The 26674-nt window shown below is 41.9% G+C and overlaps 2 protein-coding genes across 3 annotated transcripts in view; both read left to right on the forward strand.

The window, feature by feature from the left end:
- The first annotated feature begins 395 nt into the window (after positions 1-395).
- Positions 396-4690, forward strand: NEUROD1 (neuronal differentiation 1). Its single transcript, XM_061433790.1, has 2 exons — positions 396-741; positions 2305-4690. The coding sequence occupies exon 2, from the start codon at positions 2316-2318 to the stop codon at positions 3384-3386; it is 1071 nt and encodes a 356-aa protein (XP_061289774.1). The 5' UTR covers positions 396-741; positions 2305-2315; the 3' UTR covers positions 3387-4690.
- A 15585-nt stretch (positions 4691-20275) lies between these two features.
- CERKL (ceramide kinase like) overlaps positions 20276-26674 on the forward strand; it is a 141090-nt gene continuing 134691 nt past the window's right edge. The window contains exon 1 of one of the 2 annotated variants that reach the window (XM_061433883.1): positions 20276-20344. In XM_061433883.1, the coding sequence (XP_061289867.1) occupies positions 20284-20344 (61 nt within the window). In that variant the 5' untranslated portion in view covers positions 20276-20283. Of the gene's footprint in view, positions 20345-22627; positions 22967-26674 lie in introns of those variants that run through there. The other variant, XM_061433872.1, reaches the window with a different exon arrangement.

Here is a 26674-nt window from a genome sequence, read left to right on the forward strand (position 1 = left end):
CACCTTAGAGAGGGCAGGGAGTGCCCAGGAAGCCAGTGCCTGGGCGAGGAGTCCAAAGGAGTCTCGGCTTCTGCTTCTTTCACCTTTGCCCTACTTACCGCCCCAACGCGGGCCACTCACTCTGATCTAAAGCCAGTCGGTGTTCGCTTTCCCGCTCTCTTCTCTCCAACTCCTTCCCCCCGTCTCTCCCCCCACCGCGCGCCCCTTCTCCCTTCTGCCGCCTGAAAGGGTTAATCTCTCCTGCGGGTAAAAACAGGTCCGCGGAGTCTCTAACTGGCGACAGATGGGCCACTTTCTTCTGGCCACAAAGGGGCCGGAATGGAGCGCTCCGCGGCATACAAATGGGCAGGTCACGTGGTCCCCGGCTCTTGGCTGGACTGGGAGGACCATATGGCGCATGCCGGGGAGGAAGGAGATGGGGCGGGGGTAGGGGTAGAGGAGAGGGGAGCTGGAGTCGGATGCGGGTGGGAGAGGAGCAAGGCTGAAGGGGCGGGGGCGGGAGGAGGAGGGCGGAAGGGAAGGGAGCGCGGAACCCCGGCGCGTGCGCAGGCGCGGGCCGCTGGAACCTGCTCGCCCGCTAGGCTCCTGGCCCCGCCCGCGCTCAGCATCACCAACTCGGCTATATAACCTGAGCGCCCGCGCTGCCGGGACACGAGGAATTCGCCCCACGCAGAAGGCACGGCGCCCAGAGGCCCCAGGGTTATGAGACCATCACTGCTCAGGACTTACTAACAACTGCAGGTAATTAAATCCTTTAATTTTTATTAGGAATAAAAGCAGTTGAAGATGTACCTACATATTCTGTATGTGTGCGTCTGTAAGCGCGTTTATGCGTTGAGACAGGCATTCCTTTTCATAATTGCAAGGCGAATACGCACACAGTTTGAGTCGCATCACTCAAATACCCGCTGCAGGCCTAATCATTTTTTAAAATGTTTTACTTTTTTTGTTGTTGTTGTTTGTTTTTTGGAGGGGAAAAAGTATAGGAGCGTCTTTGGATTTTTTAAAAATATAATGTCCTATAGCTCTATGATTATTTCCTAGTGGTGATTCCAAAGTTCTGAAAGCAGATAACTACTTCAGTATTTAACTTCTATCAATAAGGGCGAAAAAAAAAAGCCCACGTTACCAAGATTTATTTTGTAGACATGTATTTTATGCACGTTGGGAATAGCAAATTATTTTTTCATTGAATGAAAGGGGTATTGATACTTTGAATATACACACCCTAGAAAATAAACCGAGTTGAGAGGTACTTTAGTTGAGAGGGGATAAAATGTGGAGAAAGAGAGAGGGACCCACTCCTGCTACCTGTTACTGTCCCAGAGTCGGCCAAGTCCCCAGCACCCACTGCAGGAGCCAGAAATTCAGTTGTCTAACTAAAGGCTTTTTATTTTCCTTATAAGAAGCAGCAACTTCGCCATTGCCATTCGCTGACCATTATAATTACTCAATCTTTTAAAGGGAGGTTTGAGGCGAACTTTGAAAAGCCCCAATAAAGAGCGGGCGGCCCTTTCAATGGGCTGTTTATTAGAGAGGAGCCTTTCGCACCTGATCCCCGGCGCGCGGAGGAGCCCTCTGCGCCGCGCCCCGGGTTCTGGCCCGGTAGCAAGCGCTTTTATACAAGGTGGAAATTCAGCAGAGGGTCAGCGGGATGGGAGGTAAGAAAAGAAAGGCAAGGGTGGGATGGAAACCCCCCGCCCACTTTTGTTACCAGATGTTTCGTTGATGGTGAAATAATTTTGTGGAAAATACTTTTTCTCCACCATGCATTTGCTTTTCAATCTCCACTCCGTATAATCTTCTTAAAAATCACTGCCAGCGTTAGTAAATTACGTAAGGGATCTTCAACTTTAATCGCCGAGTGCGGGGAGGCCAGAACCGAGATGGAACATAATTGTAATTTTCAAACTCGTCTTTTTTTGTGGAGTTTTGACTTTGAACTCATGCAAATAAACATGAAGTCGCCGAAATTCACACTTATTTTCACACACATTATCCTACCGGATAATCACTATAAACACACTTAATCACAAGGAAACATACACCAGAAGTATACTTATGACACTTATTCTAGCTCCTATTCGAACGCAGCCCTGTCCTGTCTCCTACGTGCCAGCCGGGCACACACAGGCCATTATAAAACTGCATTTAACTTTTCCTCGGGGGCATTCATTTTGTAATCCGCTGGTAGTTCTTTTCATATGCATTTCTCTAGGACTAGTGAGAGCTGAAGGCCTTTGTAGTTTTTGAATGTAGCGTTTTTCTCCTTTTCTGTTTTCCCCTCTCCCCTGTTGAATGTAGGAAACCTAACCATGACCAAATCCTACAGCGAGAGTGGGCTGATGGGAGAGCCTCAGCCCCAGGGTCCTCCAAGCTGGACAGATGAGTGTCTTAGTTCTCAGGACGAGGAGCACGAGACAGACAAAAAGGAGGATGACCTCGAAGCCATGAACGCGGAAGAGGACTCACTGAGGAACGGGGGAGAGGAGGAGGAGGAAGATGAGGACCTGGAAGAGGAGGAAGAAGAGGAAGAGGAGGACGACGATCAAAAGCCTAAGAGACGCGGCCCCAAAAAGAAGAAGATGACGAAGGCGCGCCTCGAGCGTTTTAAGCTGAGACGCATGAAAGCCAACGCCCGGGAGCGGAACCGCATGCACGGGCTGAACGCAGCGCTGGACAACCTGCGCAAGGTGGTGCCCTGCTACTCTAAGACGCAGAAGCTGTCCAAAATCGAGACACTGCGCTTGGCCAAAAACTACATCTGGGCTCTGTCGGAAATCTTGCGTTCAGGGAAAAGCCCTGACCTGGTCTCCTTTGTACAGACGCTCTGCAAGGGTTTATCCCAGCCCACCACCAACCTGGTTGCTGGCTGCCTGCAGCTCAATCCTCGAACTTTTCTGCCTGAGCAGAACCAGGACATGCCTGCTCACCTGCCGACCGCCAGCGCTTCGTTCCCTGTGCACCCCTATTCCTACCAGTCTCCGGGGCTGCCCAGCCCGCCCTACGGCACCATGGACAGCTCCCATGTCTTCCACGTCAAGCCGCCGCCTCACGCCTACAGCGCAGCGCTGGAACCTTTCTTTGAGAGCCCTCTGACTGATTGCACCAGCCCTTCCTTTGACGGACCCCTCAGCCCGCCGCTCAGCATCAATGGCAACTTCTCTTTCAAACACGAACCGTCCGCCGAGTTTGAGAAAAATTATGCCTTTACCATGCACTATCCTGCAGCGACCCTGGCAGGGGCCCAAAGCCACGGATCAGTCTTCTCGGGCGCCTCTGCCCCTCGCTGTGAGATCCCTATAGACAATATTATGTCCTTCGATAGCCATTCACATCATGAGCGAGTCATGAGTGCCCAGCTCAATGCCATCTTTCACGATTAGAGGCACGTCAGTTTCACCGTCCCTGGGAAACGAACCCACTGTGCTTAAACAGTGACTGTCGTGTTTACAAAAGGCAGCCCTTTGAGTATTACTGCTGCAAAGTGCAAATACTCCAAGCTTCAAGTGATATATGTATTTATTGTCGTTACTGCCTTTGGTAGAAACAGGGGATCAAAGTTCCTGTTCACTTTATGTATTATTTTCTATAGCTCTTCTATTTTAAAAAAATAATACAGTAAAGTTAAAAAAAATGCACCACAAATTTGGTGCAGCTGTATTCAGATCATATTAATTATCTGATCGGGATAACAAAATCACAAGCAATAATTAGGATCTATGCAATTTTTAAACTAGTAATGGGCCAATTAAAATATATATAAATATATATTTTTCAACCAGCATTTTACTACTTGTTACCTTTCCCATGCTGAATTATTTTGTTGTGATTTTGTACAGAATTTTTAATGACTTTTTATAATGTGGATTTCCTATTTTAAAACCATGCAGCTTCATCAATTTTTATACATATCAGAAAAGTAGAAATTATATCTAATTTATACAAAATAATTTAACTAATTTAAACCAGCAGAAAAGTGCTTAGAAAGTTGTTGTGTTGCCTTAGCACTTCTTTCTTCTCTAATTGTTAAAGAAAATTGCACAATTTGAGCAGTTCATTTCACTTTAAAGTCGTTCTCTCTCCTTAAAATGAAAACCAGATCCATAATTCTTAAGAGAATGAATAAAAACAAGAGATGTATTCCCTATCAAAACATATCAATTCAGTACTTGCTCAAGCTTGTATATACATATTATAAACAAATGCCAACATACCCTTCTTTAAATCAAAAGCTGCTTGACTATCACATACAATTTGCACTGTTTCTTTTTAGTCTTTTACTCCTTTGCATCCCATGATTTTACAGAGAATCTGAAGCTATTGATGTTTCCAGAAAATATAAATGCATGATTTTATACATAGTCACACAAATGGTGGTTTGTCATATATTCATGTAATGAATCTGAGCCTAAATCTAATCAGGTTGTTAATGTTGGGATTTTATACCTATTGTAGTCAATTAGTACAGTAGCTTAAATAAATTCAAACCATTTAATTCATAATTAGAACAATAGCTATTGCATGTAAAATGCAGTCCAGAATAAGTGCTGTTTGAGATGTGATACTGGTACCACTGGAATCAATATGTACTGTAATCTTGTTTGTAATCCTGTATATTATGGTGTAATGCACAACTTAGAAAACACTCATCCAGTTGCAATAAAATAGTATTGAAAAATCTGAACAATTGTTGCATTTCTTCTTAAAGTGATTAAAAAAAAAAAAAATTCCTAAGGAGAACAATTGCTTAACTTGCTGAGTTAAAAAAATACTAAGTTCTATTTGTAGAAAAAAATTAAAAAGTTTAGTTTAACACAAACTCTCTAGTCTGTTTATCTTGCTTAGGGAGTGACCAACTCTTTGTAGTTAAAGAATGAACCTAACTGATATTTCATTACTTGGACTATGAGGCTGGGGTTGGGTGAGGTTTGTGAAGAGACCAACAGTTGTATTTTTGGTTTTGGTTTCCATCCCTTTATGAGTTTGTGTTTTCTTCGATTTTTTTTAGAGGGGATTTAGTTAATTCTTAACAAACAAGACCCAAACAAGTATCCTAGCTTAGTTTACCTACATATCTAAGAACATACTAAATTTTTTTTTTACCTTTTTCTTAGTCCTTTTCTATCTGTACCTGAACTGAAACATTCTCTACTGCAAAATAGTCATATCCTGAAGAGAAAGTGATATACTTTTAGAATATGAGAGAAATGACTTGATTAAAGAATCCAAGAAGTGGCATTTTATCATTGTTATGTAATTGTGATGATTTCAGTAATTCTTCAGCAAAAAGTAGTAATGAACTACTTGTACTCAAGAACATGCTATTTGTACTGTGATATGTTTTAGATGGTCTAATTGTTTCCTCACCCCCTTTGGTGTACTGTTCTCCTGTTTCATAAATGGAACTCACCGAAAAAAACGTAGAGATGATTCTGTCCATTGGTAAGGCCGCTGAAAAAGTTTGGCATTTCTCTCCCTCTGGATGTGTTGACTGACAGGAGCAGTTTCTAGGCAATAGCATGTTGCCACTTGTGCCCTGGCTCTACTGTGGTGCTCTGATTACTGTCATTAGTGACTCCATTGTTCTTCCTCTGATTCGGATGCCACGTTGGATGACTACCTCCCTTCCCAAGCTTGTTCCTTTAATCCCATTCTCATTGGTGATTTAGGGGTTCCAGAAAGCTGACCTCATTTAGCAAGCTGCTCCAGAAAAATGTGAGTAATCTAATGGACAGGAACAATTAGCTATACTAATAACATGGCCAACGGGGCTACGTCAAGCAGTGGCAGTAGCAGTAAGGAATATTTCAACATTAAAAAAATGTTTGAGTGCAATTTAAAATATATCATTTTAGCATGTTTTCCATCAGCCTTCATCACATGGCAGAAATACTTTTAAGTTAGTCCCAACTTAATCCAAAATGCAATCATCTCATTCCAAGTGAAACAGAGTTGTTATTTTGGAATCAAGCTGTTGCTTCCTATAGCCAAGATTGCTTTCACTGTTCTTTCTTTAAGAGACATAATACTGAGATGATATCTGAACACTGCCAGCCTTCCAGCCTAGGACACCATAAAGTGAACATTCAGATCTTATGTGATCTATTCAGCAGCTCAGTTTCACCTATAATAAAAATTAAACTTCTTCATGCAAACTAAAAACTGTTGCTGTAATGAACAGAAGAAATAAGAGGATGCCATTTAAGAATTCCAGCTTTTAAAACAGCAAGCAGTGAAATCTGTGGATTATTTTTTGTAAGGTAGGAATGAAGACTCCAAATTAGGTTTGATATTGCCCCTCCCCATTTTACATGTATAACTTCATTCTAAGCTTAGAGATTCTTTCAGTCAGTCAAGGAGTAACTCACATGCCACCATCTTTTATTCAAAGGCAGGCACAGATGTTCCTTCTGCAGGGGAGGTTTTAATTTATGAAAATGATATTGTTTATGCATGAATGAACTGAATGCACTCTGCATATACACAGCACTTCCATCTGATCAGAGAAATACCACAGAACCAGTGCCAATGTCAGAAACATATTCTACAAATTTACTCACTTAAATGTTTAATGAATATTTGGAAGGCATTTTCAAACCACAAGAAACCTTTTCAATCATTTTTTTTTCTTTTGAAATTGCTTGGCATATTTAAAAGAAACTCTTACAGTTTTCATAATTGGCCAATGTCTATATCTAGAATAGAAAATGTTTTACTAAGTGAAAAGCAACCAAAAGGAAGAAACATCGGCAACTATAGCTTCATTGGGGAAAACATTTCTTTTAGTGTTGTTATATATGTCTGCTTACCAGTAGTATTTAGGGTTCTGGGTGTTCCCTCATCTTGAATAATTATTATTCCCACCAAATACAATGTTTAGATCTACTTATTTAATGTGAAAATGCTCTGATGAGTTATTTCCAGAATAAGGTGGTGTTTAAAATCAGTAGACAATTTCATAGTTGGAGATGGAATATTTTAACTAAATATTTTAACTGGTACATAATTCCTTTTGAATTCTGTATAACTTAGATTTCATTTGTGTCATCAATGACAAATACAGTATGATCTATCTACTTTTACTCTTAAAAAGACAACAAAATGTAAATTAAAATAGAAGCTTATATCTTAGGAATGTTCTACTAAGTTTAGGTTTATAATATGTTATAGAAAATAATATTAAAGTGAATCATAAGCTTTATAATTTATTAATCTTAAAAAAACTGTTTTCACATTTGAAAGTCTATAATTCTTACAAAATTAATGCATTTCTGAAAGAAGCTAGCAGTTACTAAAATGATACATGGATCATTAGCTAACAGTTTGAACCAAGCTGTTTTACTTCTATAATTAAACAAGAGCTTTAAAGTGAAAATATCTATTAAACAATTAATAAAACTAGGTTTCAAAACATAGGCTGATTTCATCCTAATGGGAATCATATAATAACAGAGCTGTTTCTTAAACTACACTAAAATCTCCTCTTTTCCTTTTCTACCACCATTGCTTGTTTCCTGAAAGCCATCTAAATAAAATCTTTAATTCCAGGATCTGATAAAGAATAAAAGAGCCAACGCAACATCTTGTGGAACACCAGGACTGAGAACTCTTGTTGTTACCATGCACAGAGGCATTCTGGCATCAGATGCATGGTGATTTGTATGGTGGCATAATCACTGGCTCCTGGCCAGGCATTATGTTTCAGAGGACACTATTGTCAAGAGCCATTCAACTAGAAATCTGCACTGTATGCACTCTGAAGTTGAGATCATCTGCCTTCCTATGTCAGGAAGAATTCTGTGCTGGCAATTGACTCATGGACTCTCTTCACACACACGAACATTTGGTTCAGTGGCTCTGATGGAATTAGCTGTGTAACCAAACTAGTGGCATCAATGAGACAAGGCAGCGGCCTCTGGGGACTTCTGTGTAAATTGCTAATCTTAAAATATCTTAAAAGGCAGAGTATCATGTTAATCCTGGACTAAATCTTCAGATACACTAAATGTGATTTGGCTATCTCAACAGTATTGTGCTAACTGCCCAGCTAACTTAGAGACAGGAGGATGGTGACAGTAACCATCTTTATGAATCCCCAGGTATGGAGTAATCTAGAGCGCCTGGATTGTGAAATGACATCTAGAGATGAGAGAGTAGATTTAATTTCTCATTCTTGAGCTAACTTGTTAACTTTGTTGTTTTTTAGTCACTAAGTCCAGTCCAACTCTTTTGCAACCCCATGGACTGTAGCCCACTCGGCTCCTCTATCTATGGATTTCCCAGGCAAGAATACGGGATTGGGTTGCCATTTCCTTCGCCAGGGGATCTTCCCAACCCAGGGATCAAACCTGCATCTCCTGCATTGGCAGGCGGATTCTTTACCGCTGAGCCATCTGGGAAGCTCTAACTTGGTGACTTACTTTACTGTTAATAAGATTAAAAGCTAACTCTGCTTTGTGCTTTGATGTCGTAAGGAGCAGGCAGTCACAAGAAAGGCTTCCCACACTTATTAGGTAAGTGCTAAGTGTTTTCCCTTCATTCCCATATTTCATCATCAGAGTAGCCCTGTATCTTATTTCACAGATGGAGAAACGTTGAGAAGCTGGGATATGTAGATATTTCATTACTGATTTCCTTCCTTCAGGTTCTACCTCAGAAGCAACTTTTCTCAAGTTCTTCCTGATTCCCATTTAAAGTAGCAACCAACCAAACTAAAATCATTGTTTTCAGCTTAATCAAAATCACTACTGTATGGCCCTTTTATCCATCTGATGTTATCTTGCTTATTTTTAAATTATCTACCTCTCTCAATAGAATGTGGGCTTCACAAGAAAATGAACCTTATCTGATTTGTTTGTTGCTGTTTCTCTGGTGCTCAGAAGACCCACAGGTCCTCAATAAATATGAACAAATCAAATTACACTAATCTGATGCCAAAACCTTAACCACTATGCTACAAATTAAGTCAGTTGAGAATGGAGAGCGCTACAGATGATTCTCATCCCAGTGAAAGTTATAAGCATTAATTCTATAAAAAGAGAACAACTGAAATTAATTTTCTATGACACCATGGCACCAAACTCCCCCCACCCCACCCCTTCTGAGCATTAGTAATCATGAGTTACCAGGAATCTTTTCTTTTTATTGATATTGATTGGTTAAATATAATTTCAAATCAGAATAAAAGGAGACCTAAAATGTTACAAGCTCTGTCCAGATCATGCCATTTTTTTTTTTTTAAATAGTTAAGAACTCGAAAGCATGCTACTTTCCCCCTTTCTGTTCATCATTCTTTCAGCAATAGTTCTTAATTTATTACTGGTGTTATGTAAAATTGCCCCAAACTTCTGTATCATCACTGAAGAGTTTAGATTACAGCAGATCAGAATGTAATCCATCATGAGTATGTACTCCAACAATGAGTTTGAGACGCTGAGTAGCATTTGACAAATTAAAAATAAGCTACACAGAGGTAGATGATGGGACAGAAACAGAAATCCACAATGAAAAGGAGTGCTTTATAGTCACAACAGTTGTTGGTTAAATCCATCTTTCTCTATTGTATCAAATAGATTAGAAATGCCATTAAGTTTATGGGGAATATGATTTTCCTTGTCAATACAACACAATTAAGAGAAAACATAGAGTTGTTATTTTCAGCGACATTGGGTGGTTTTAATAATACAGGTGAATTATTAGGAGAGCTGTTTGCTGCTGCTAAGTCACTTCAGTCGTGTCCAACTCTGTGCAACCCCATAGATGGCAGCCCACCAGGCTCCGTCGTCCTTGGGATTCTCCAGGCAAGAACACTGGAGTGGGTTGCCATTTCCTGCTCTAATGCGTGAAAGTGAAAAATGAAAGTGAAGTCGCTCAGTCATGTCCAACTCAGCGACCCCATGGACTGCAGCCTACCAGGCTCCTCCATCCATGGGATTTTCCAGGCAAGAGTACTGGAGTGGGGTGCCATTGCCTTCTCTGAGGAGAGCTGTTTAGGATGCAGAAAAAAAAATGGAAGAATCAGTATTCTTGAAAGGTGATTTAGTATAAAATCATTGAAAACTGAAGAATAACTAGTGTTCTTTAAAATAATCATATACAGAATACTCTATTGATTGAGATAAATATTGCTGAATTATCTAAACTATAATATCTACTTCAAAATGTTTATTGTATAAACTTAGCACATCAATAAGATTTCTTTAGTGTTTTCTCTGGATGATGTCAGTTATGACCATGAATAAAAAAAGGGTTAATTCCTTACCCCTAATACTTTGGCCACCTCATGTGAAGAGTTGACTCATTGGAAAAGACTGATGCTGGGAGGGATTGGGGGCAGGAGGAGAAGGGGACAACAGAGGATGAGATGGCTTGATGGCATCACTGACTCGATGGACGTGAGTTTGAGTGAACTCTGGGAGATGGTGATGGACAGGGAGGCCTGGCGTGCTGCGATTCATGGGGTCGCAAAGAGTCGGACACGACTGAGTGACTGAACTGAACTGAACCGAATGTCACTATGGAGAAGGCAATTGCACCCCACTCCAGTACTCTTGCCTGGAAAATCCCATGGATGGAGGAGCCTGGTGGGCTGCAGTCCATGGGGTCGCTAAGAATGGGACATGACTGAGTGACTTCACTTTCACTTTTCACTTTCATGCATTGGAGAAGAAAATGGCAACCCACTCCAGTGTTCTTGCCTGGAGAATCCCAGGGACGGGGGAGCCTGGTGGGCTGCCGTCTATGGGGTCGCACAGAGTCGGACACGACTGAAGCGACTTAGCAGCAGCAGCAGCAGTATCACTAATGATTGCAGTCCTTGTCTACTCATGGCAGGGAATTATACATTTATAATCTGTGGTAGGTTGAAAGTATGGGGCCAAGAAATGTTCATATCCAAGAACTGAGCGGAAAATATACTAGAATTCTAAAAGGAGACTTGGGATAATTTCACTTGCCATTGCTAGAAAACTGAATAATTTTCAGCAAATGATGAAATACACAATAAATAGTAGTAAAATGCACACAAGATACAACTAGAATCTAAGTATGGATATTTACTTAAATTATTTTCACTGAAAGAATTCCTTAGTTAACACAGGCAAGCCTACTTATTTAGATATTTTGAAATCCCAACATATGATTTTTGGATAAAGAAACTCTATTTTAGTGTTCATTTGACTCTGATGAACATATTAAAAATATTGAGTAAAGAGATATTTTGTTCCTAAATGTTTCATGTTTAATTAACTAAAAATGCATTTATCTTACTTAAAAATATATTTTTAAGGAAAGAAATATATGCTGTACTGAGTTTAGTAATGCTCTCCTTCCACTCCCCAAAATTCATGCCCAGCCAGAATCTCATAATGTGATTCTACCTGGATAGGGTTCAAATAATGCATCTTAAGATGTAGTTAAGATGAGGTCATACAGGATTAGAGTAATCCTTATAAGAAGGGGACTGTTGTCCTTGTCAGGAAAGACAGAACATGCAGACAACACAAGGGGAGAATGGAGATGCAGGCAGAGATTAGAGTGACAGGTCTCTATGCCAAGGGAGAATTGTTAGATTTGCCAGCAACCACCAGAATCTATGATAAAGGCATGGAACATTCGATTTTCTCTCTGAGACGCCAGGAAGGAACCAACCCCACAGACACCTTGATTTGGGACTTCTGGTCTCCAGAAGTGTACACGATACATTTCTGTTGTTTCAAGCCACCCCAGTTTGAAATAATTTGCTATGGTGCTTCTAGGAAACTAACAGATAAGTCTACAATGAATTGATATGTTAACTATACATAAATATAGAAGAATTCATTTAAAATCTTATAAAATTTTACCATCAAGTATTAATGACATAATATATAACTACCAGCATATTTTAGTTAGTACCAGGTTTGATATTTAAACAAGCTGACAAATAGTAGCTATTTAATAAGCATCTGAATTATGTAAAAGTTTTATTGGTTTTTATTCATTTGAATTAACTTAAGCTGACATCCAGATTTAGTGAAGTGTGAACAGACACATCCAATAAACTAAGAGGAATTTTGTTTAAAAGCCTTATTGTAGAATGCATAAAAAGTATAGACTATAAACTTATTAATTCTTCATGTGAAAAATGCCATATTTATTCTCTAGGCAGGGCAGTATGTATACTAAGAAATAGACCTCTGAAAAAACAAACATAGCATTTTCCTTGGGTTCATCAATATGCATTCAACACACAATTTTATGACCTGTAAAATTACATAATTAAAATGACTGTGGTCCAAGTGAATGTAAGAACCATGACTTCTAAAAGCTCTCTCTCTTCTAGGTTATATAGGGCCTTGGGCCATGACTCTTTTGGGGAACTTAAAACCCAGCAACTAAGATGCCAACCTTAGTTATACAGGACTACATCTCGTTATCTGACTGATTTCTCAAAATACCAGTTAGTGATGGTTTCTTCTGAAGGTATTCTATTAATCAGAAGTTTTAGTTTACACAGATCTGGGACACTACCTTGTTGTTAGCATTTTTTTGTTTTTGGACTGTTAGTACTTGTGTCTCTTATGCTTAATTCTTGTTTCAGTTCCCTGCTCACCCTCATGCGGACATGAGTAAGAAATAAACCTTCATTGTTTTAAGCCTCAAAGTTCTTTCAAACCACATTGCAACCCTGCTCCTGCTGACTGATAAAGATGTTAACTTCTTAAGGTAAAATGACATGCAAGACGAGTTTACTGTGACTGGAGAAGAGAAACTTCCCTGGTTTACATGGGAAGTAGCAACGGAGATATGCGCTCCTCTTCTGACAAATGTGGTATTTGGATTAGAGATCTGGAGTGCAGCAGCCGTTTGGCTGTTTGGAAGAGGAGAGTGGGGTAGATGGACTCACATGGAGCAGAGAATGATACATTACAGAAGGCAGAGGGAAGAAGAGAAGAGGAACTGGTTTCTGCATTGTATGATTTGAGCCACTGGATCAGTTCTCTTCATAATCTATCCCCACCTTTATAATTAGGCTTTATTTATTTATTTTTTAAACAAGTTTGAATTGGGTGAACTGCCTGATACCAAAGAGACTGCGATTTTGTTGTTGCTTGGTCTTTTTTATACATAAAGATGGAGAAAACTATATAGTAAAGATGAAATTGAATAAGATGTGAGATGTGGGTGTGTCTGATGGAGGAAGTTGTTGGGCAGACTGGAGCAAAGAAGGTCTGGAACACAAACAATTCCTTTGGGCCATAGAGATACCTTTTCTAGAGACAAGTCAGGGTGGAGAAAGAGAATTTCAGGACTCAGGGTTAGAGCATATGGGAGTTTATTCTTACCAGGTTCTTTCATGTAAAGATGGAGGCATGATTACATGCTAAGTGAGAGGGAGTTGAACGAGAAAACTGAAGGTTTAGACCAGCCTCTCCAGGAGTAAGGAGAATAAGCTCCATGAACACCAGTCAATCGTAGCATAGCAGGGCTTAGAGCCAAGCACAGTTTGACGTCTGTAATACTGTAGTAGTTTGTGGTGGCTTCAACCCACATGTTCAGGGGAAATCTCTCAATAGCCCATACGTCAGAGTGGAAGCAGAAGATAGTTGCAGGTTTTCATGCATTTGGATAAAAGAGGTGGAGGTGCTGTTAGGGAGAAGTTGATGTGATGTGCCATGGAGCCCAGGAGAGCAAAGACTGACTCCATTGGGTGGATGGACAAAGACAGCCCTGACACTTCTGCAGTGGCTTGGAAGTAGGAAGAGCACCAGGTGAATCTGTGGACATGGCTAAGGAGATTTTTGGCAGAATATTATAAGTACCAATTGGCTTCTTTTAAGGTTTTACAAGGGAGTAAATAAGTCAGTGTGATTTAGAGGAATTAAAGAAGGTGCAGGGCAGATACTCTGGCTAAAAAAAAAAAAAAAAAAAACCAAAGCAAAAAATGTCCTCAAAGCAAAGATAAAATGTAGGCTGCTTGCAGTTAAACATGCTCTCAGGTCAAGCTGCAATCAAGCCTGTAGCTAGAAGATAGTTTACTTGAAAAATACTTCTAAGAACATTAAGTATTATACCCTAATCCCCTGAATTGGTGTCCAAAGTACAGAGGGGCTGATCTTGAAGAGATTTCTGGAAATGGCTTTTGTATAATATGACCTAATATATATACGAACCACATAAACTTTACAAGTTTTTTTTTTTTTTGCATAAAAGAAATAGTTTGTGTCAAAGTATAACTAAAGCAGTTCTAGCCACTTGGATTAAGACAGACAGAAAAAGTTCAAAATTAAAAGAAGCCTCTGGACCTCCACATTTTAACGGATAGTAAAAGGCTGAAAAACTACTCTGCTGTCACCATGGGCCATTTTTTTTGTTGAAAAGTAGGGAAGGCAGAAACAAAAGGCCAGAGGCTGGAGCTAAGAGCTATTCATTAGGGGGACTATTTATTAGGGGATCACTCCTAGGGAGCAGTACTAGATGCAAGATAAGGAATGTTCTCTTTCTCAGAGAGTTGGGAACTAATGACCCATACCTGCTTGGAATTCAGAATTGCTATGGAGCAGAGACTGTGATTTGCTTTCTGGATTTCCCGCCCCCACCCTTTTGAGCATCTATTGTAGTTATCCTCTGCCTGTCTCATCATTGTATGTTGACATGTGTGGGAAGATAACATATTTTTAGTTTCCAGGTTCCCAGAATAAGAGAAGCACATCCAAAGAACCTCATCTATGAGATCCGGGACTTTGCATCTGATTTTGTAGTAAGGTGAGATTTTGAGGGGTCTTGAAAGGGAGTGTGGAGAAGGCAATGGCATCCGACTCCAGTACTTTTGCCTGGAAAATCCTATGGGCGGAGGAGCCTGGTAGGCTGCAGTCCATGGGGTCGCGAAGCGTTGGACACAACTGAATGACTTCATTTTCACTTTTCACTTTCATGCACTGGAGAAGGCAATGGCACCCCACTCCAGTACTCTTGCCTGGAGAATCCCATGGGCGGAGGAGCCTGGTGGGCTGCCATCTATGGGGTCGCACAGAGTCGGACACGACTGAAGCGACTTAGCAGCAGCAGCAGAAAGGGAGTGAGTGCATTTTACATACAGAAGGGGTGTTAACCACTGTGGCCAGAGGGACGACTGTGTTGAGCTGTCTGCTAAGGTGATTTCTGCCCCAATATACATGCTCTTTTAAATATAACTCCCATCAAACGGCATGCTCCATTTCCCTTTCTCTTTATGACTACCTTTGACTGACAGCAAGTGGCAAAACTGATGCCATGTCAGTCCAGGTCTAGGCCTTAAAAGACCTGGAAGCTTCTGATTTTGCTCTTTTGGGATACAGCCTCATTTCAGAAAGCTCAGGCAACATGACTGAATGACAAGAAGCCAAATGTAAAGGGATAGGTCCAGGAAGGCTCCGGCCCTTCCAGCCGTCTCATCTGAGATGTCAGAAAGGCGACTGAAGCCATCTTGGGTGTTTCAGCCTCAGCTGAACTTCCAGTGAAATGCAGGTGCATCCAGCTGATACTCCACAGAGGAGCAGGCCTACCTAGCAGCCAACTCACAGTCACAAGGAAAAATAATCAATCATTGCTTTAAGTCAGTAAGTTGTGTGGGGTGGGTTGTCTTGTTAGGCATAAACGGGAGAAAAAGGAAGATATGACAGTGTTAGTTGCCAAGCCAGTAGTCATCCACAGCTTCTTCTAGGCTGTAAACACTTTCCCCAGTCTCTCCGGAAGCTACAGCACAGGCATATTGCCCGGTTCTACTCAATGGTATTGACAGGAAATTTACTGGGTGGGATTTTGGAAAACATTTTCTTCCCTAATAGAAATAGGACCGCACAAATAGAAACTGCCCTTGCCACTTCTACATTTTGGGGAGATAAAATAATGCAGCCATCCTGGAGCCACCAGTGAAGTCCTTGTTGATACCTGGGCCTAGCAAAATAGAGAGTTGAAAAGCCCCTGGTTTCTTTTTTGCTGTTGCTTTTTAATGGACAGTAGTTGATTCGTAACATTGTGGTAGTTTCAGGTGTACAGTAATCTTTTTCAGATTCTTTTCCATTACAGGTTATTGCAAGATATTGAATATAGGTCCCTGTGCTATACAATAAATGTTGTTTATCTATTTTATATATAGTAGTAAAGTGAAGAGGAACTGAAAAGCCTTTTGATGAAAGTGAAAGAGAGTTAAAAATCTGGCTTAAAACTCAGCATTCAAAAAACTAATATCATGGCATCCAGTCCCATCACTTCATGGCAAATAGATGGGGAAACAATGGAAACAGTGACAGACTTTATTTTCTCAGGCTCCAAAATCAATGCAGATGGTGACTGCAGCCATGAAATTAAAAGACTCCTTGGAAGAAAAGCTATGAAAAACCTAGACAGCATATTCAAAAACAGAGACATTACTTTGCTGATGAAGGTCAGCATAGTCAAAGCTATGGTTTTTCCAGTAGTCATGTATGGGTGTTAAGGTTGGACTATAAAGAAAGCTGAGTGCCAAAGAATTGATGCTTTTGAACTGTGGTGTTGGAGAAGACTCTACAGAGTCCCTTTGACTGCAAGGAGATCCAACCAGTCAGTCCTAAAGGAAATCAGTCCTGAATATTCATTGGAAGGACTGAAGCTGAAGCTGAAACTCCAATACTCTGGCCACCTGATGCAAAGAACTGACTCACTGGAAAAGACCTTGATGCTGGGAAAGACTGAAGGCAGGAGGAGAAGGGGACGGCAGAGGATGACATGATTGGATGGCATCACCCGCTCGATGGACATGAATTTAAGCAAGTCCGGGAGTTGGTGATGGACAGGCAAGTCTGGTGTGCTGCAGTCCACAGGGTCGCAAAGAGTTGGACACGACTGAGTGATTAAACTGAACTGATGTAGCTATTAATCTCATATTTGTATTCCTCATTTATCCCTCCCATTTCCCCCTGGTAACCATAAGTTTGTTTTCTATGTGAGTCTGTTTCTGTTTTGTAATAAGTTGATTCATATTATTCTTTTTAGATTGCATACATAAGTGCTATACTACCTGACTTTTTACTTAATATGATAATCTGTGGGTTCATCATTGCTGCTACAAATGGCATTATTTCATTCTTTTTTAAGGCTGAATAATATTCCATTGTGTGTATATGCCACATCTTCCTTATCCATTCATTTGTCCATGAACATTTGGGTTGCTTCTGTGTCTTGGCTATTTTTAGGACATTGGGGTGCATGTATGTTTTCAAATTAGAGTTTTTGCCCTTCCTGGATATATGCCCAGGAGTGGGATTGCAGGATCATATGTTAACTCTATTTTTAGTTTTTTAAGGAATCTCCATACTGTTCTTCATAATGGCTGCACCAGTTTACATTCCCTTCAACAGTGTAGGAGGGTTCCTTTTCTACATGTCTTTCCAAGTAATTATTTGTAGACTTTTTGATGATGGCTATTCTGACCCATGTGAGGTGATACTTCACTGTAGTTTTGATTTGCATTTCTCTGATAATTAGTGATGTTGAGCATCTTTTCATGTGCCTGTTGGGCATCTATGTGTCTTTGAAGAAATGTCTATTTAGGTCTGCCCATTTTTTGATTGGGTTATCACTATTATTATTGATTTTGAGTTGTATGAATTATTTGTATATTTTGGAGATTAAGTCCTTATAAATGGCATCATTTATAAATATTTTGTCATATTCTATGGGTTGTCTTTTCATTTTGTTTATGGTTTCCTTTGCTGTGCAAAAGTTTATAAATTTGCCTAGGTCTCATTTGTTAAAAAGCCCTCAATTTCTTTTTCTTTGCCACTTGACTTTTTAATTAAAGGATAACTGCTTTGCAGAATTTTGGTGTTTTCTGTCAAATATCAACAAGGACACCCATGTCCCCTCCCTCCCAAGCCTCCCTCCTATCTCCCTCCCCATCCCACCCTTCTAGATGGTCAAAGAGCCCCTGTTTGTGTTCCCTGAGTCATACAGCAAGTTTCATTGGCTATCTATTTTACATATGGTATTGTAGGTTTCCACGTCACTCTCTCCATGCATCTCACCCTCTCCCTCCTCCCCTCCCATTGTGTCCGTAGGTCTGTTCTCTATGTCTGTTTCTCCACTGCTGCCCTGCAAATAAATTCATCAGTACCATCTTTCTAGATTCCATATATATGTGTCACTATATGATATTTATCTTTCTCTTCCTGACTTACTTCACTCTGTGCAATAGGCTCTAGGTTCATCCATCTCCTTAGAACTGACTCAAATGCATTCATTCCTTTTTATGGCTGAGTAGTATTCCATTGTATATATGTATCACAGCTTCTTTATCCATTCATCTGTCGATGGACATCTAGGTTGCCTCCATGCTCTAACTATTATAAACAGTGCTGCAATGAACAATGGGATACATGTGTCTTTTTCAGTTTTGGTTTCCTCGGTGTATGTACCTCAGAGTGGGATTGCTGTGTCATATGGTGGTTTTATTCCTAGTTTTTAAGGAATCTCCATACTGTCATCCATAGTGGCTGTATCAATTTACATTCCTACCAGCAATGCAAGAGGGTTCCCTTTTCTCCACACTCTCTCTAGCATTTATTTTTTGTAGACTTTTTGATGATGTCCATTCTGACTGGTGTGAGGTGGTATCTCATTGTGGTTTTGATTTGCATTTCTCTAATAATGAGCCACCTTGAGCATCTTTTCATGTGTTTGTTAGCCATGTATGTCTTCTTTGGAGAAATGTCTGTTTAGGTCTTTTCCCCACTTTTTGATTGGGTTGTTTGTTTTTCTTGTATTGAATTGTATAAGCTGCTTGTATATTTTGGAAATTAATTCTTAGTTGTTTCCTTTGCTATTATTTCCAGCCACTCTGAGGGTTGTTTTTCACATTGTTTGTAGTTTCCTTTGCTGTTCAAAAGCTTTTAATTAGGCCCCACTTATTTATTTTTGTCTTTATTTCCATTACTCTAGGAGGTAGGTAGTAGAAGATCTTGCTTTGATTTATGTCATCAAGTGTTCTGCCTATATTTTCCTCTGAGAATTTTATATTTTCTTACATTTAGGTCTTTAATCCATTTTGAGTTTATCTTTCTGTGTGGCATTAGGACGTGTTCTGACTTCATTCTTTTTTGTGTAGCTGTCCAGTTTTCCCAGCATCATTTATTGAAGAGGCTGTCTTTGCCCCTTCATATATTCTTGCCTCCTTTGTCAGAAATAAGGTTCCCATAGGTGTGTGGGTTTATCTCTGAGCTCTTTATCTTGTTCTGTTGGTCTATATTTCTGTTTTTGTGCCAGTACCATACTGTCTTGATGACTGTAGCTTTGTAGTATAGTCTGAAGTCAGGAAGGTTGATTCCTCCAGCTCCATTCTTCTTTCTCAAGACTGAAAAAGCCCTTGATTTCTTAATGGGCAACCTAGAACAGCTTGACTCTGGACCTTTGTTTATATGATATGTAGGATTGTATTTTGAAAACAATTTTAGCTGGAAGTTCCATTACTTGTAAATGATAGACAAATGGACAAACCTTATGGTAAAAAGAGCAGGAGTGAAGAGCAGGACAAGCAAGAAGAACTCACTGATTGTCAGAGCATTGTCCATGTGTCAAAAACACACAGAATCCCTTGTTGTGTCTGTTTAAAACACATGTTTCTGGGAATAGTTCAGTTACAGATTCAAAAATCTCAGAGCATCAGTGGGGGGTACAGACTGAGAATTTTCATTTAAAATAAACCAAAGATTGTTAGCTTCCTTGGGACTCTCTAGTCTTCTCCAACACCACAGTTCAAAAGCATCAGTTCTTCGGTGCTCAGCTTTGTTGAGGGGTATTCAAAACATGAGGGAAAGGGAAGACAGGACTATTCTTTTTTGTGTTATTTATTGTTTACCAAGAAGCTAGAGATAACATGGTCATTGTCATCCTATAATTGTTTGAGATGGGTTCTAAAACACAGCTGAGCAATTCATTTTAAGCAGAATTTCAATGTGAGTTAAAAAAACTGGCACATGAAGAAAATGTGATATTCTGACTTGGTGGGATTATACAAGTTTTTCTGTTTTCTGTGTACTTCTTGCAGGGACACATGGCTCTCTACCTTTTAGGCAGCAGGAGCCTGAGTAGCAGGAACATTCTGACAAAATCTCCACTCAGCATGAGAGGGAAGCAGTCCCCTTGACAGTTTGACAATGTGCTCATAGCTCAGAAATGAATGAGAGATGGACACAACTGAAGCTCACTTCATCCAAAATATATGTTGACTCAAAGAAATGAAATATACCTCAAAGTTTTATTTTTCTCACCACAGAGGAAACATGGATGAAGTCAAGGATTTTGATGACAGTATTTGCTGAGATTTGGAACATTTTGGGAGAAACAGGTTTGTGATAGAAAACCATGTTTGGTTTTAGACAGTATACTTCAGATGCTCGTTCAATGGCCAACTAGCAAAGATAGGCAGTTGAACATGGCATCTGAAGTTCAGGGGACTGGTTGGGGGTGACCCCATCACTCGAGGAGCCCTGAATAGTATGTAAAGCCATGGTATTGAGGCTGGTGTAGATGGATCCTGTGGACAGAACTCTGAGAGAGAATAGTCCATCAAAGGAAGAGAATTGGACATAACCAGTACCTTCATCCTCAAAAAAGGCAAAGCCAATGTTTTTGGCTGTCTTGCCCAATAGAAGCTTGAAAAATGGCAACTTGCCTCTTGCAAAGGTCCTAAGAAGTAGCCACTGCCTTCAGTGAGCTTTTAAAATGCCAAGGAGTTCTAATTGTGTTGATTTTCTGACAGCTGTGAATATAAGATGCTGACCCCGGAATTGCAACTCACCCTATTGAAGGCACTAGCCTTCCCCACTAATGAGTGCTGAGCTAAGCCACCTGAAGGCTGTGTGGGGTTAAGCAGCAGCTGCACTTCTCCTCCAAGAAACAGCTCGCTGCCATTAGATCAAACTGAGGCCCTTCCCCGCTTTGCCTGGAAGCTTGGGTATTTGTTTTCAGGGCATTAAACAGTAAGAGTCCTAGCTTAACTGGCACACAGGGGCTTTGTGTCCGAAAGGGATTTGGCTAGGTCTATGGGCTCCATCCTTCTGTTTTTGAAATCTAAGTTTGAGCAGGGAACTTTGAGACGCTCCTCCTGCTACCATTAGCTTCTGTCTGACTTTGCCGCCTGCTGAGGCCCAAGGGGAGAATGAGCAGCAAGTGCCTTTCAGAAGTCACTGGTCCTAGGCACCAGCACCGTCGAGCTAGATTCACCACTCAGTGAATTTAACTTCCTCTCCCCAGCGTTTCCTCAGTACAATTATTCTGATGGTATCTATTTATCTGTGTGTATCTCTATATATCTATATTGGCCTGCTGATTTACTTTCCACTCTGCTCCTCTTGCGGAGGACTCGCTTTCCCCGTCTCACCACCCCAAGTTGTCAGTTTCCTATTAATACACTGCTTAAAGTACTGACACTAAGCTCTGACTGAACACGGCAATCATCTGGAGAGCTTTAAAAACTCCTTAAGTCTTGTCCTATCCCCAGAGATTACAATTTCATTGTCTTTGAGTGTAGCCTGGGTATCTGGACTTTAAAAAATTCCCCAGGTAACTCTCATGTGTAGTCATGATTGAGAACCACGGGCCAGCAGCCTCTGCGCTTTCCAAATTAACAGCAAATTCATGAATTTCAGTTATCGTGAAATAGTGCCCCCCTCATTTCCAGGTAACGCTGTATTACAGCAGTAGGCTTTAGGAGAACAAGCTCTGATGCTTGTCATCTCTCTTCGGGGAGGATTAGGTCCAGGCAGAGACAAGGCTGCAGAGGTATCCTGGGGGAACGTGGGACCCTTAATACTTACCTTTATAGAGGCATCTTCCTTTAACCTGCAATGTGGGAGACCTGGGTTCGATCCCTGGGTCAGGAAGATCCCCTGGAGAAGGAAATGGCAACACACTCCAGTATTCTTGCCTGGAAAATCCATGGACTGTGGAGCCTGGTAGGCTACAGTCCATGGGGGTCGCAAAGAGTCGGACACGACTGAGCGACTTCACTTTCTGTCTTTCACTTTCTTCCTTTAACGTTAAATTTGTTAGAACGAAATTTTGTCTATTTGAACCAGGGACTGACTGATCTTTGGCTTTCTCTCAGGGTTTTGGGGATTGAGTTTTCTGTTACCAGCTGCATATAGATTAGCTAACTCTTGAGGGCATGCAAGCCTGGTTATAAAACACGATGTCTGCATTCCAGGGGAGCCCGCGGGAAACCAGGTGAAAAAACAGAGGGCTATGTCCTTGCAGTTCAAAGTGTGTTCCGAGGGTCAGCAGCATCACCTGGGAGCTTCCTAAAAACGGCGTCGGGGACCTAGTCCCAGACCAATTCAGTAAGAATCTGCATTTTAACAAGATGGCCGGGCCGGGGGCCGGGAGTACGCCAAGTCCACGTTTGAGAAGCGCCGGCCTATACTTCGGCGGGTAACGTATGCGCAAAATCTCAAGGAACTACAGAGACTAGGCGGAGGGAGCCACTTATTCCTCTTCCAGGACTGGGGTCCTTTCGTAGTGAGTCGCAGCGGCGGGAGGCTGGCGGGCCCAGGTGCCGGACGAGGGCAGGGCGGCCCCGCCTGCCCGCCCCGCCTCCCTCCCGGGTTTCTGCCCCGCGCGCGGTTGCTGTGGCAGCGCGGGACGCCGCCAGAACCCCGGCGGCCGCGGTCTCCACCTCCTCCCTCGGAGGCCTCCGCGGGACCCCGGCTCGGGCCCAGCCCGCGCTCCGCCATGCCCCGGAGGAGGCGCGGGGGCCGGGTGAGCGCCCTGGAGGGCGGCCGGGAGGAGGAGGCGCCCCCGGCGGCGGGTGCCGTGCCGTCGGCGCAGTGGGCGTCCGGGCGGCAGCCCGAGGCGGCGGCCGAGCTGATTCTGCTCCGGGGCATCTTCGAGATCGGGAGGGACAGCTGCGACGTGGTGCTGAGCGAGCGGGCCCTGAGGTGGCAGCCCATCAGACCCGAGCGTCTCACAGGTGCGTGGTCCTGGTCAGAAGGTCCCCGCGCCTTCTCCTCCTTCTCCCGGCCTCACACCCTCCTCCCGGCGCCGTCCCTCCGCCTCCCGCAAGCTCCTCCTCTGTCCCAGCGGGCGACCGCGTCCCCAAGCCTCCACCTCCTCCCTCCAGACCCGGGGAGCCCGAGCCGCCCCCCGGGGCCTCTGCCTGCCCGCTCCTAACGCCTGGGTTGCCGTCCCGAGACCCACGTCACACTCCGCCCCCCTCCCCCGAGCCCCCCAAAGGGCTGCTGCTGCTGCTGCTGCTAAATCGCTTCAGTCGTGTCTCACTCCGTGCGACCCCATAAACAGCAGCCCACCAGGCTCCACCGTCTCTGGGATTCTCCAGGCAAGAATACTGGAGTGCTGTTTTCCAAATGCGGGAAGGTAACCCACGTCTCCCCTCCATGTCCGAGTTTTGCTCAACTGCTTACGGCGACGCTGCAAGTATAAGCGTTTTAAAGTATACCTACACGTGGGTTCCGAATCCAACTTTCGTTTTGCTGACTTCTGAAAATTTTACTTGAGCTTTTGGTCCCTCTGGACTTTTCCATACCTCACATTCCTTGCCATTGTCTCGAATCAAGTCCAAGTTCTAGAAGCTTTTGTTGTTTAATATGGGCTTTAGAATCATCGTGTTGTTTAGGAGTACTTGCCTTTTGACCTAAACTATTTAGAGAGTGTTATCATTCTGTACAATAGAAGTGTTTCAAGACTTAGTCTGGAGATGATGTAGGGGAAGCCTTGGGATGTAGTAAACATTTCTTCTAAATGATAACTTCGGAAATTAAAAAAAATATGCCTTCCCCTTGTTGGAAAACAAGACACAATGTGCTTTTTACCTTAAAGACTAGAGAAACGTCACTATTTTACAGTTTCTCGTACAAAAACCTAGCAAAACGGACCAGTCAGGGACTCAGAGCTCATTCTGATAGGCAGTTTCTGCTGCACTTGAGGTGCTCGCCTCAGTTCAGTTCAGTCACTCAGTCGTGTCCGACTCCTTGCGACCCCATGAACTGCAGCAGGCTGGCCTCCCTGTCCATTGCCAACTCCCAGAGTTTACTCAAACTCATGTCCATTGAGTCAGTGAGGCCATCCAACCATCTCATCCTCTGTCATCCCCTTCTCCTGTCTTCAATCTTTCCCAGCCTCAGGGTCATTTCCAGTGAGTCAGTTCTTTGCATCAGGTGGCCAAAGGATTGGAGTTTCAACTTCAGCCTTAGTCCTTCCAATGAACGTTCAGGACTGATCTCCTTTAGGATGGACTGGCTGGATCTCCTTGCAGTCAAAGGGACTCTCAAGAGTCTTCTCCAACACCACAGTTCAAAAGCATCAGTTCTTTGGTGCTCAGCTTTCTTTATAGTCCAACTCTCACATCCATACATGACCACTGGAAAAACCATAGCTTTGACTAGTTGGACCTTTGTTGGCAAAGTAATATCTCTGCTTTTTAATATGCTGTCTAGGTTGGTCATAATTTTTCTTCCAAGGAGCAAGTGTCTTTTAATTTCATGGCTGCAGTCACCATCTGCAATGATTTTGGAGCCCCCCAAAAGAAAGTCTGCCACTGTTTCCCCATCTATTTGCCATGAAGTAATGGGACCAGATGCCATCATCTTACTTAACTGAAACTGCCTTTGACTTTAATTTAAAATGTTTTCAGGTGTGTTGAAAAAGCAAGGTGGGGTATTTTCTACATCTTTGAGTTAAAAACTAGGGATATGGGCATAGAATTCTGTTTAAGTCTGTTCGAATTTGGGGGACATAGAAGTTTACCATTAGAGCTTAAATTGGCCTACATGGGTCTTTTTAATCTACAATGAAGCTGAAATACTATAGGAATAAAGTGAGACATTGCGAAATGAGGTATTCAAATCTGTGTTGCAATAGTGGTATGTATGAAGCAGTAAAATGCTCTTTTATATACGGAGAGCTGGTGGAGGAAAAGTAGGCTGAATTAGTATTCCTGGCTGTTTAAAAGCCATCCGGACAGTTATAACTCTAAAGGTAGCAAGTGTTGATCTTTGATTTTGACCTAAAACATGTTGGTTTTCTTTGCCTTCATTTAGCTGCACCATCTTTTCTTTGTAACTAACACCTAGTTTGCAAATATCACTTGGGGCCCCTGAATATTGGAGGTCCAAAAGCTTAGTTATTAAACCATTGTTTTACTTAATAAAATAAGAGTGGGAAAAGTAAAATAAGAGATATGTTTAAACGTGAGAAATATTCTCTGTCGTGGAATTAGCCTAGTTGAGTGTGATGGAAGACAAGTGAAATTGGTTGAGGAAATGGAGGAAAACTACAGCCATATCTGGAAGGAGGTGGTGTGGGAGGACATTGGGGGCAGATTATGTCCCTTGCTGTCCAGTGCCTGGCTGTTCCAGGAAAGGGTGGGGGTGGGGTTGGATTGCTGCTGGGCATTATTATTATAGGAGATGTTTGCAAAACCATTCAGTTTTTAAAACTCGTAGTGCCTTAGTGGTTTTTTTTTTTTTTTTTTTTAATAGACTTTATTTTTAGAGCAGTTTTAGGTTCAGGGCAAAATTAAGCAGAAGGTGTATATATCCTCTGCTCTCCACAATGCATAGCCTCCCCGATTATAAGTATTTCCCACCAAGGTCGTACCTTTTCCCGCCAAGGTTGTATCTTTGCTAAATCTGATGACCCTACATTGACATCATTATCATCCAGAGCCCATAGTTTACATTAAGGTTCACTCTTAGAGTTCTGCATTCTCTGGGTTTTGCCTTATTTATAATGACATGTAGTAGGATTCTTCAGAGAATGAGAACTGTGAAAATATATATATGTGTGTATGTGTTTATATACATACACAGACAATACAATGTGTGTGTATATTTATATTATTTGAGATTTATTATGGGAAAATATGAAATTGATTATGGCTTCTCTGGTGGTTCAGACAGTAAAGAATCCACCTGCAATATAGGAGACCAGGGTTCAATCCCTGGGCCAGGAAGATCCCCTGGAGAAGGGAATGGCTACCCACTCCAGTATTCTTGCCTGGAGAATTCCATGGATAGAGGAGCCTGGTGGGCTATAGTCCATGGGGTTGCAAAGAATTGAACATGATTGATTGACTAACACACGCATTATAGGAATTGGAGATTATGGAGGCTGAGATATGCCGTTCTTTGCCATTTGCAAAGTTCAGAACCAGGAAAACTGGTTATATAATTCAGACCAAACTAATCCCTGAGGACCCTGGGAGCTGATGGTGTAGCCCCTAGAGATGGGATCTACCTGGAGAAGAGGGAGGATGATCAGAAAATCTGTTTTGTTTACACTCAGCACTTTGAAGAGTGCCTGACATATGAACATTTGTTCCATGAATGAATTTGTTAACTAGTCTCATGAACTTCAGCTTTGCCCATTGCTTTGTAATCTGATTACTACATTGCTACTTAATAACTTTTCATCACCTGTAGCAATATCCCCCAGCCCTTTTGTTAAAGCGTTAGAACTCTTTTTACAAGAACGTTCTTCAGCTAATGTGGGCCCACTTCTCCACTGTGAGCATTGTGGTCAGATGCTCAGCTGTAGGATGGAAAAGAAAGCAATCTATGACTAGGGCATGGATTGACCAGGCTGTCACATCTGTAATACAAACTGTATACACAAAAGGGCAGCATCTGCTCAGAAAACTTCATTATTGCTTGCAGTGGTG

The sequence above is a fragment of the Bos javanicus genome, chromosome 2 (assembly GCF_032452875.1).
Source record: "Bos javanicus breed banteng chromosome 2, ARS-OSU_banteng_1.0, whole genome shotgun sequence".
Lineage (NCBI taxonomy): Eukaryota > Metazoa > Chordata > Mammalia > Artiodactyla > Bovidae > Bos > Bos javanicus.

Coding starts and splice junctions, on each gene's coding strand:
- NEUROD1 (XM_061433790.1), top strand. CDS start 2,316: ATGACCAAATCCTACAGCGAGAGTGGGCTGATGGGAGAGCCTCAGCCC.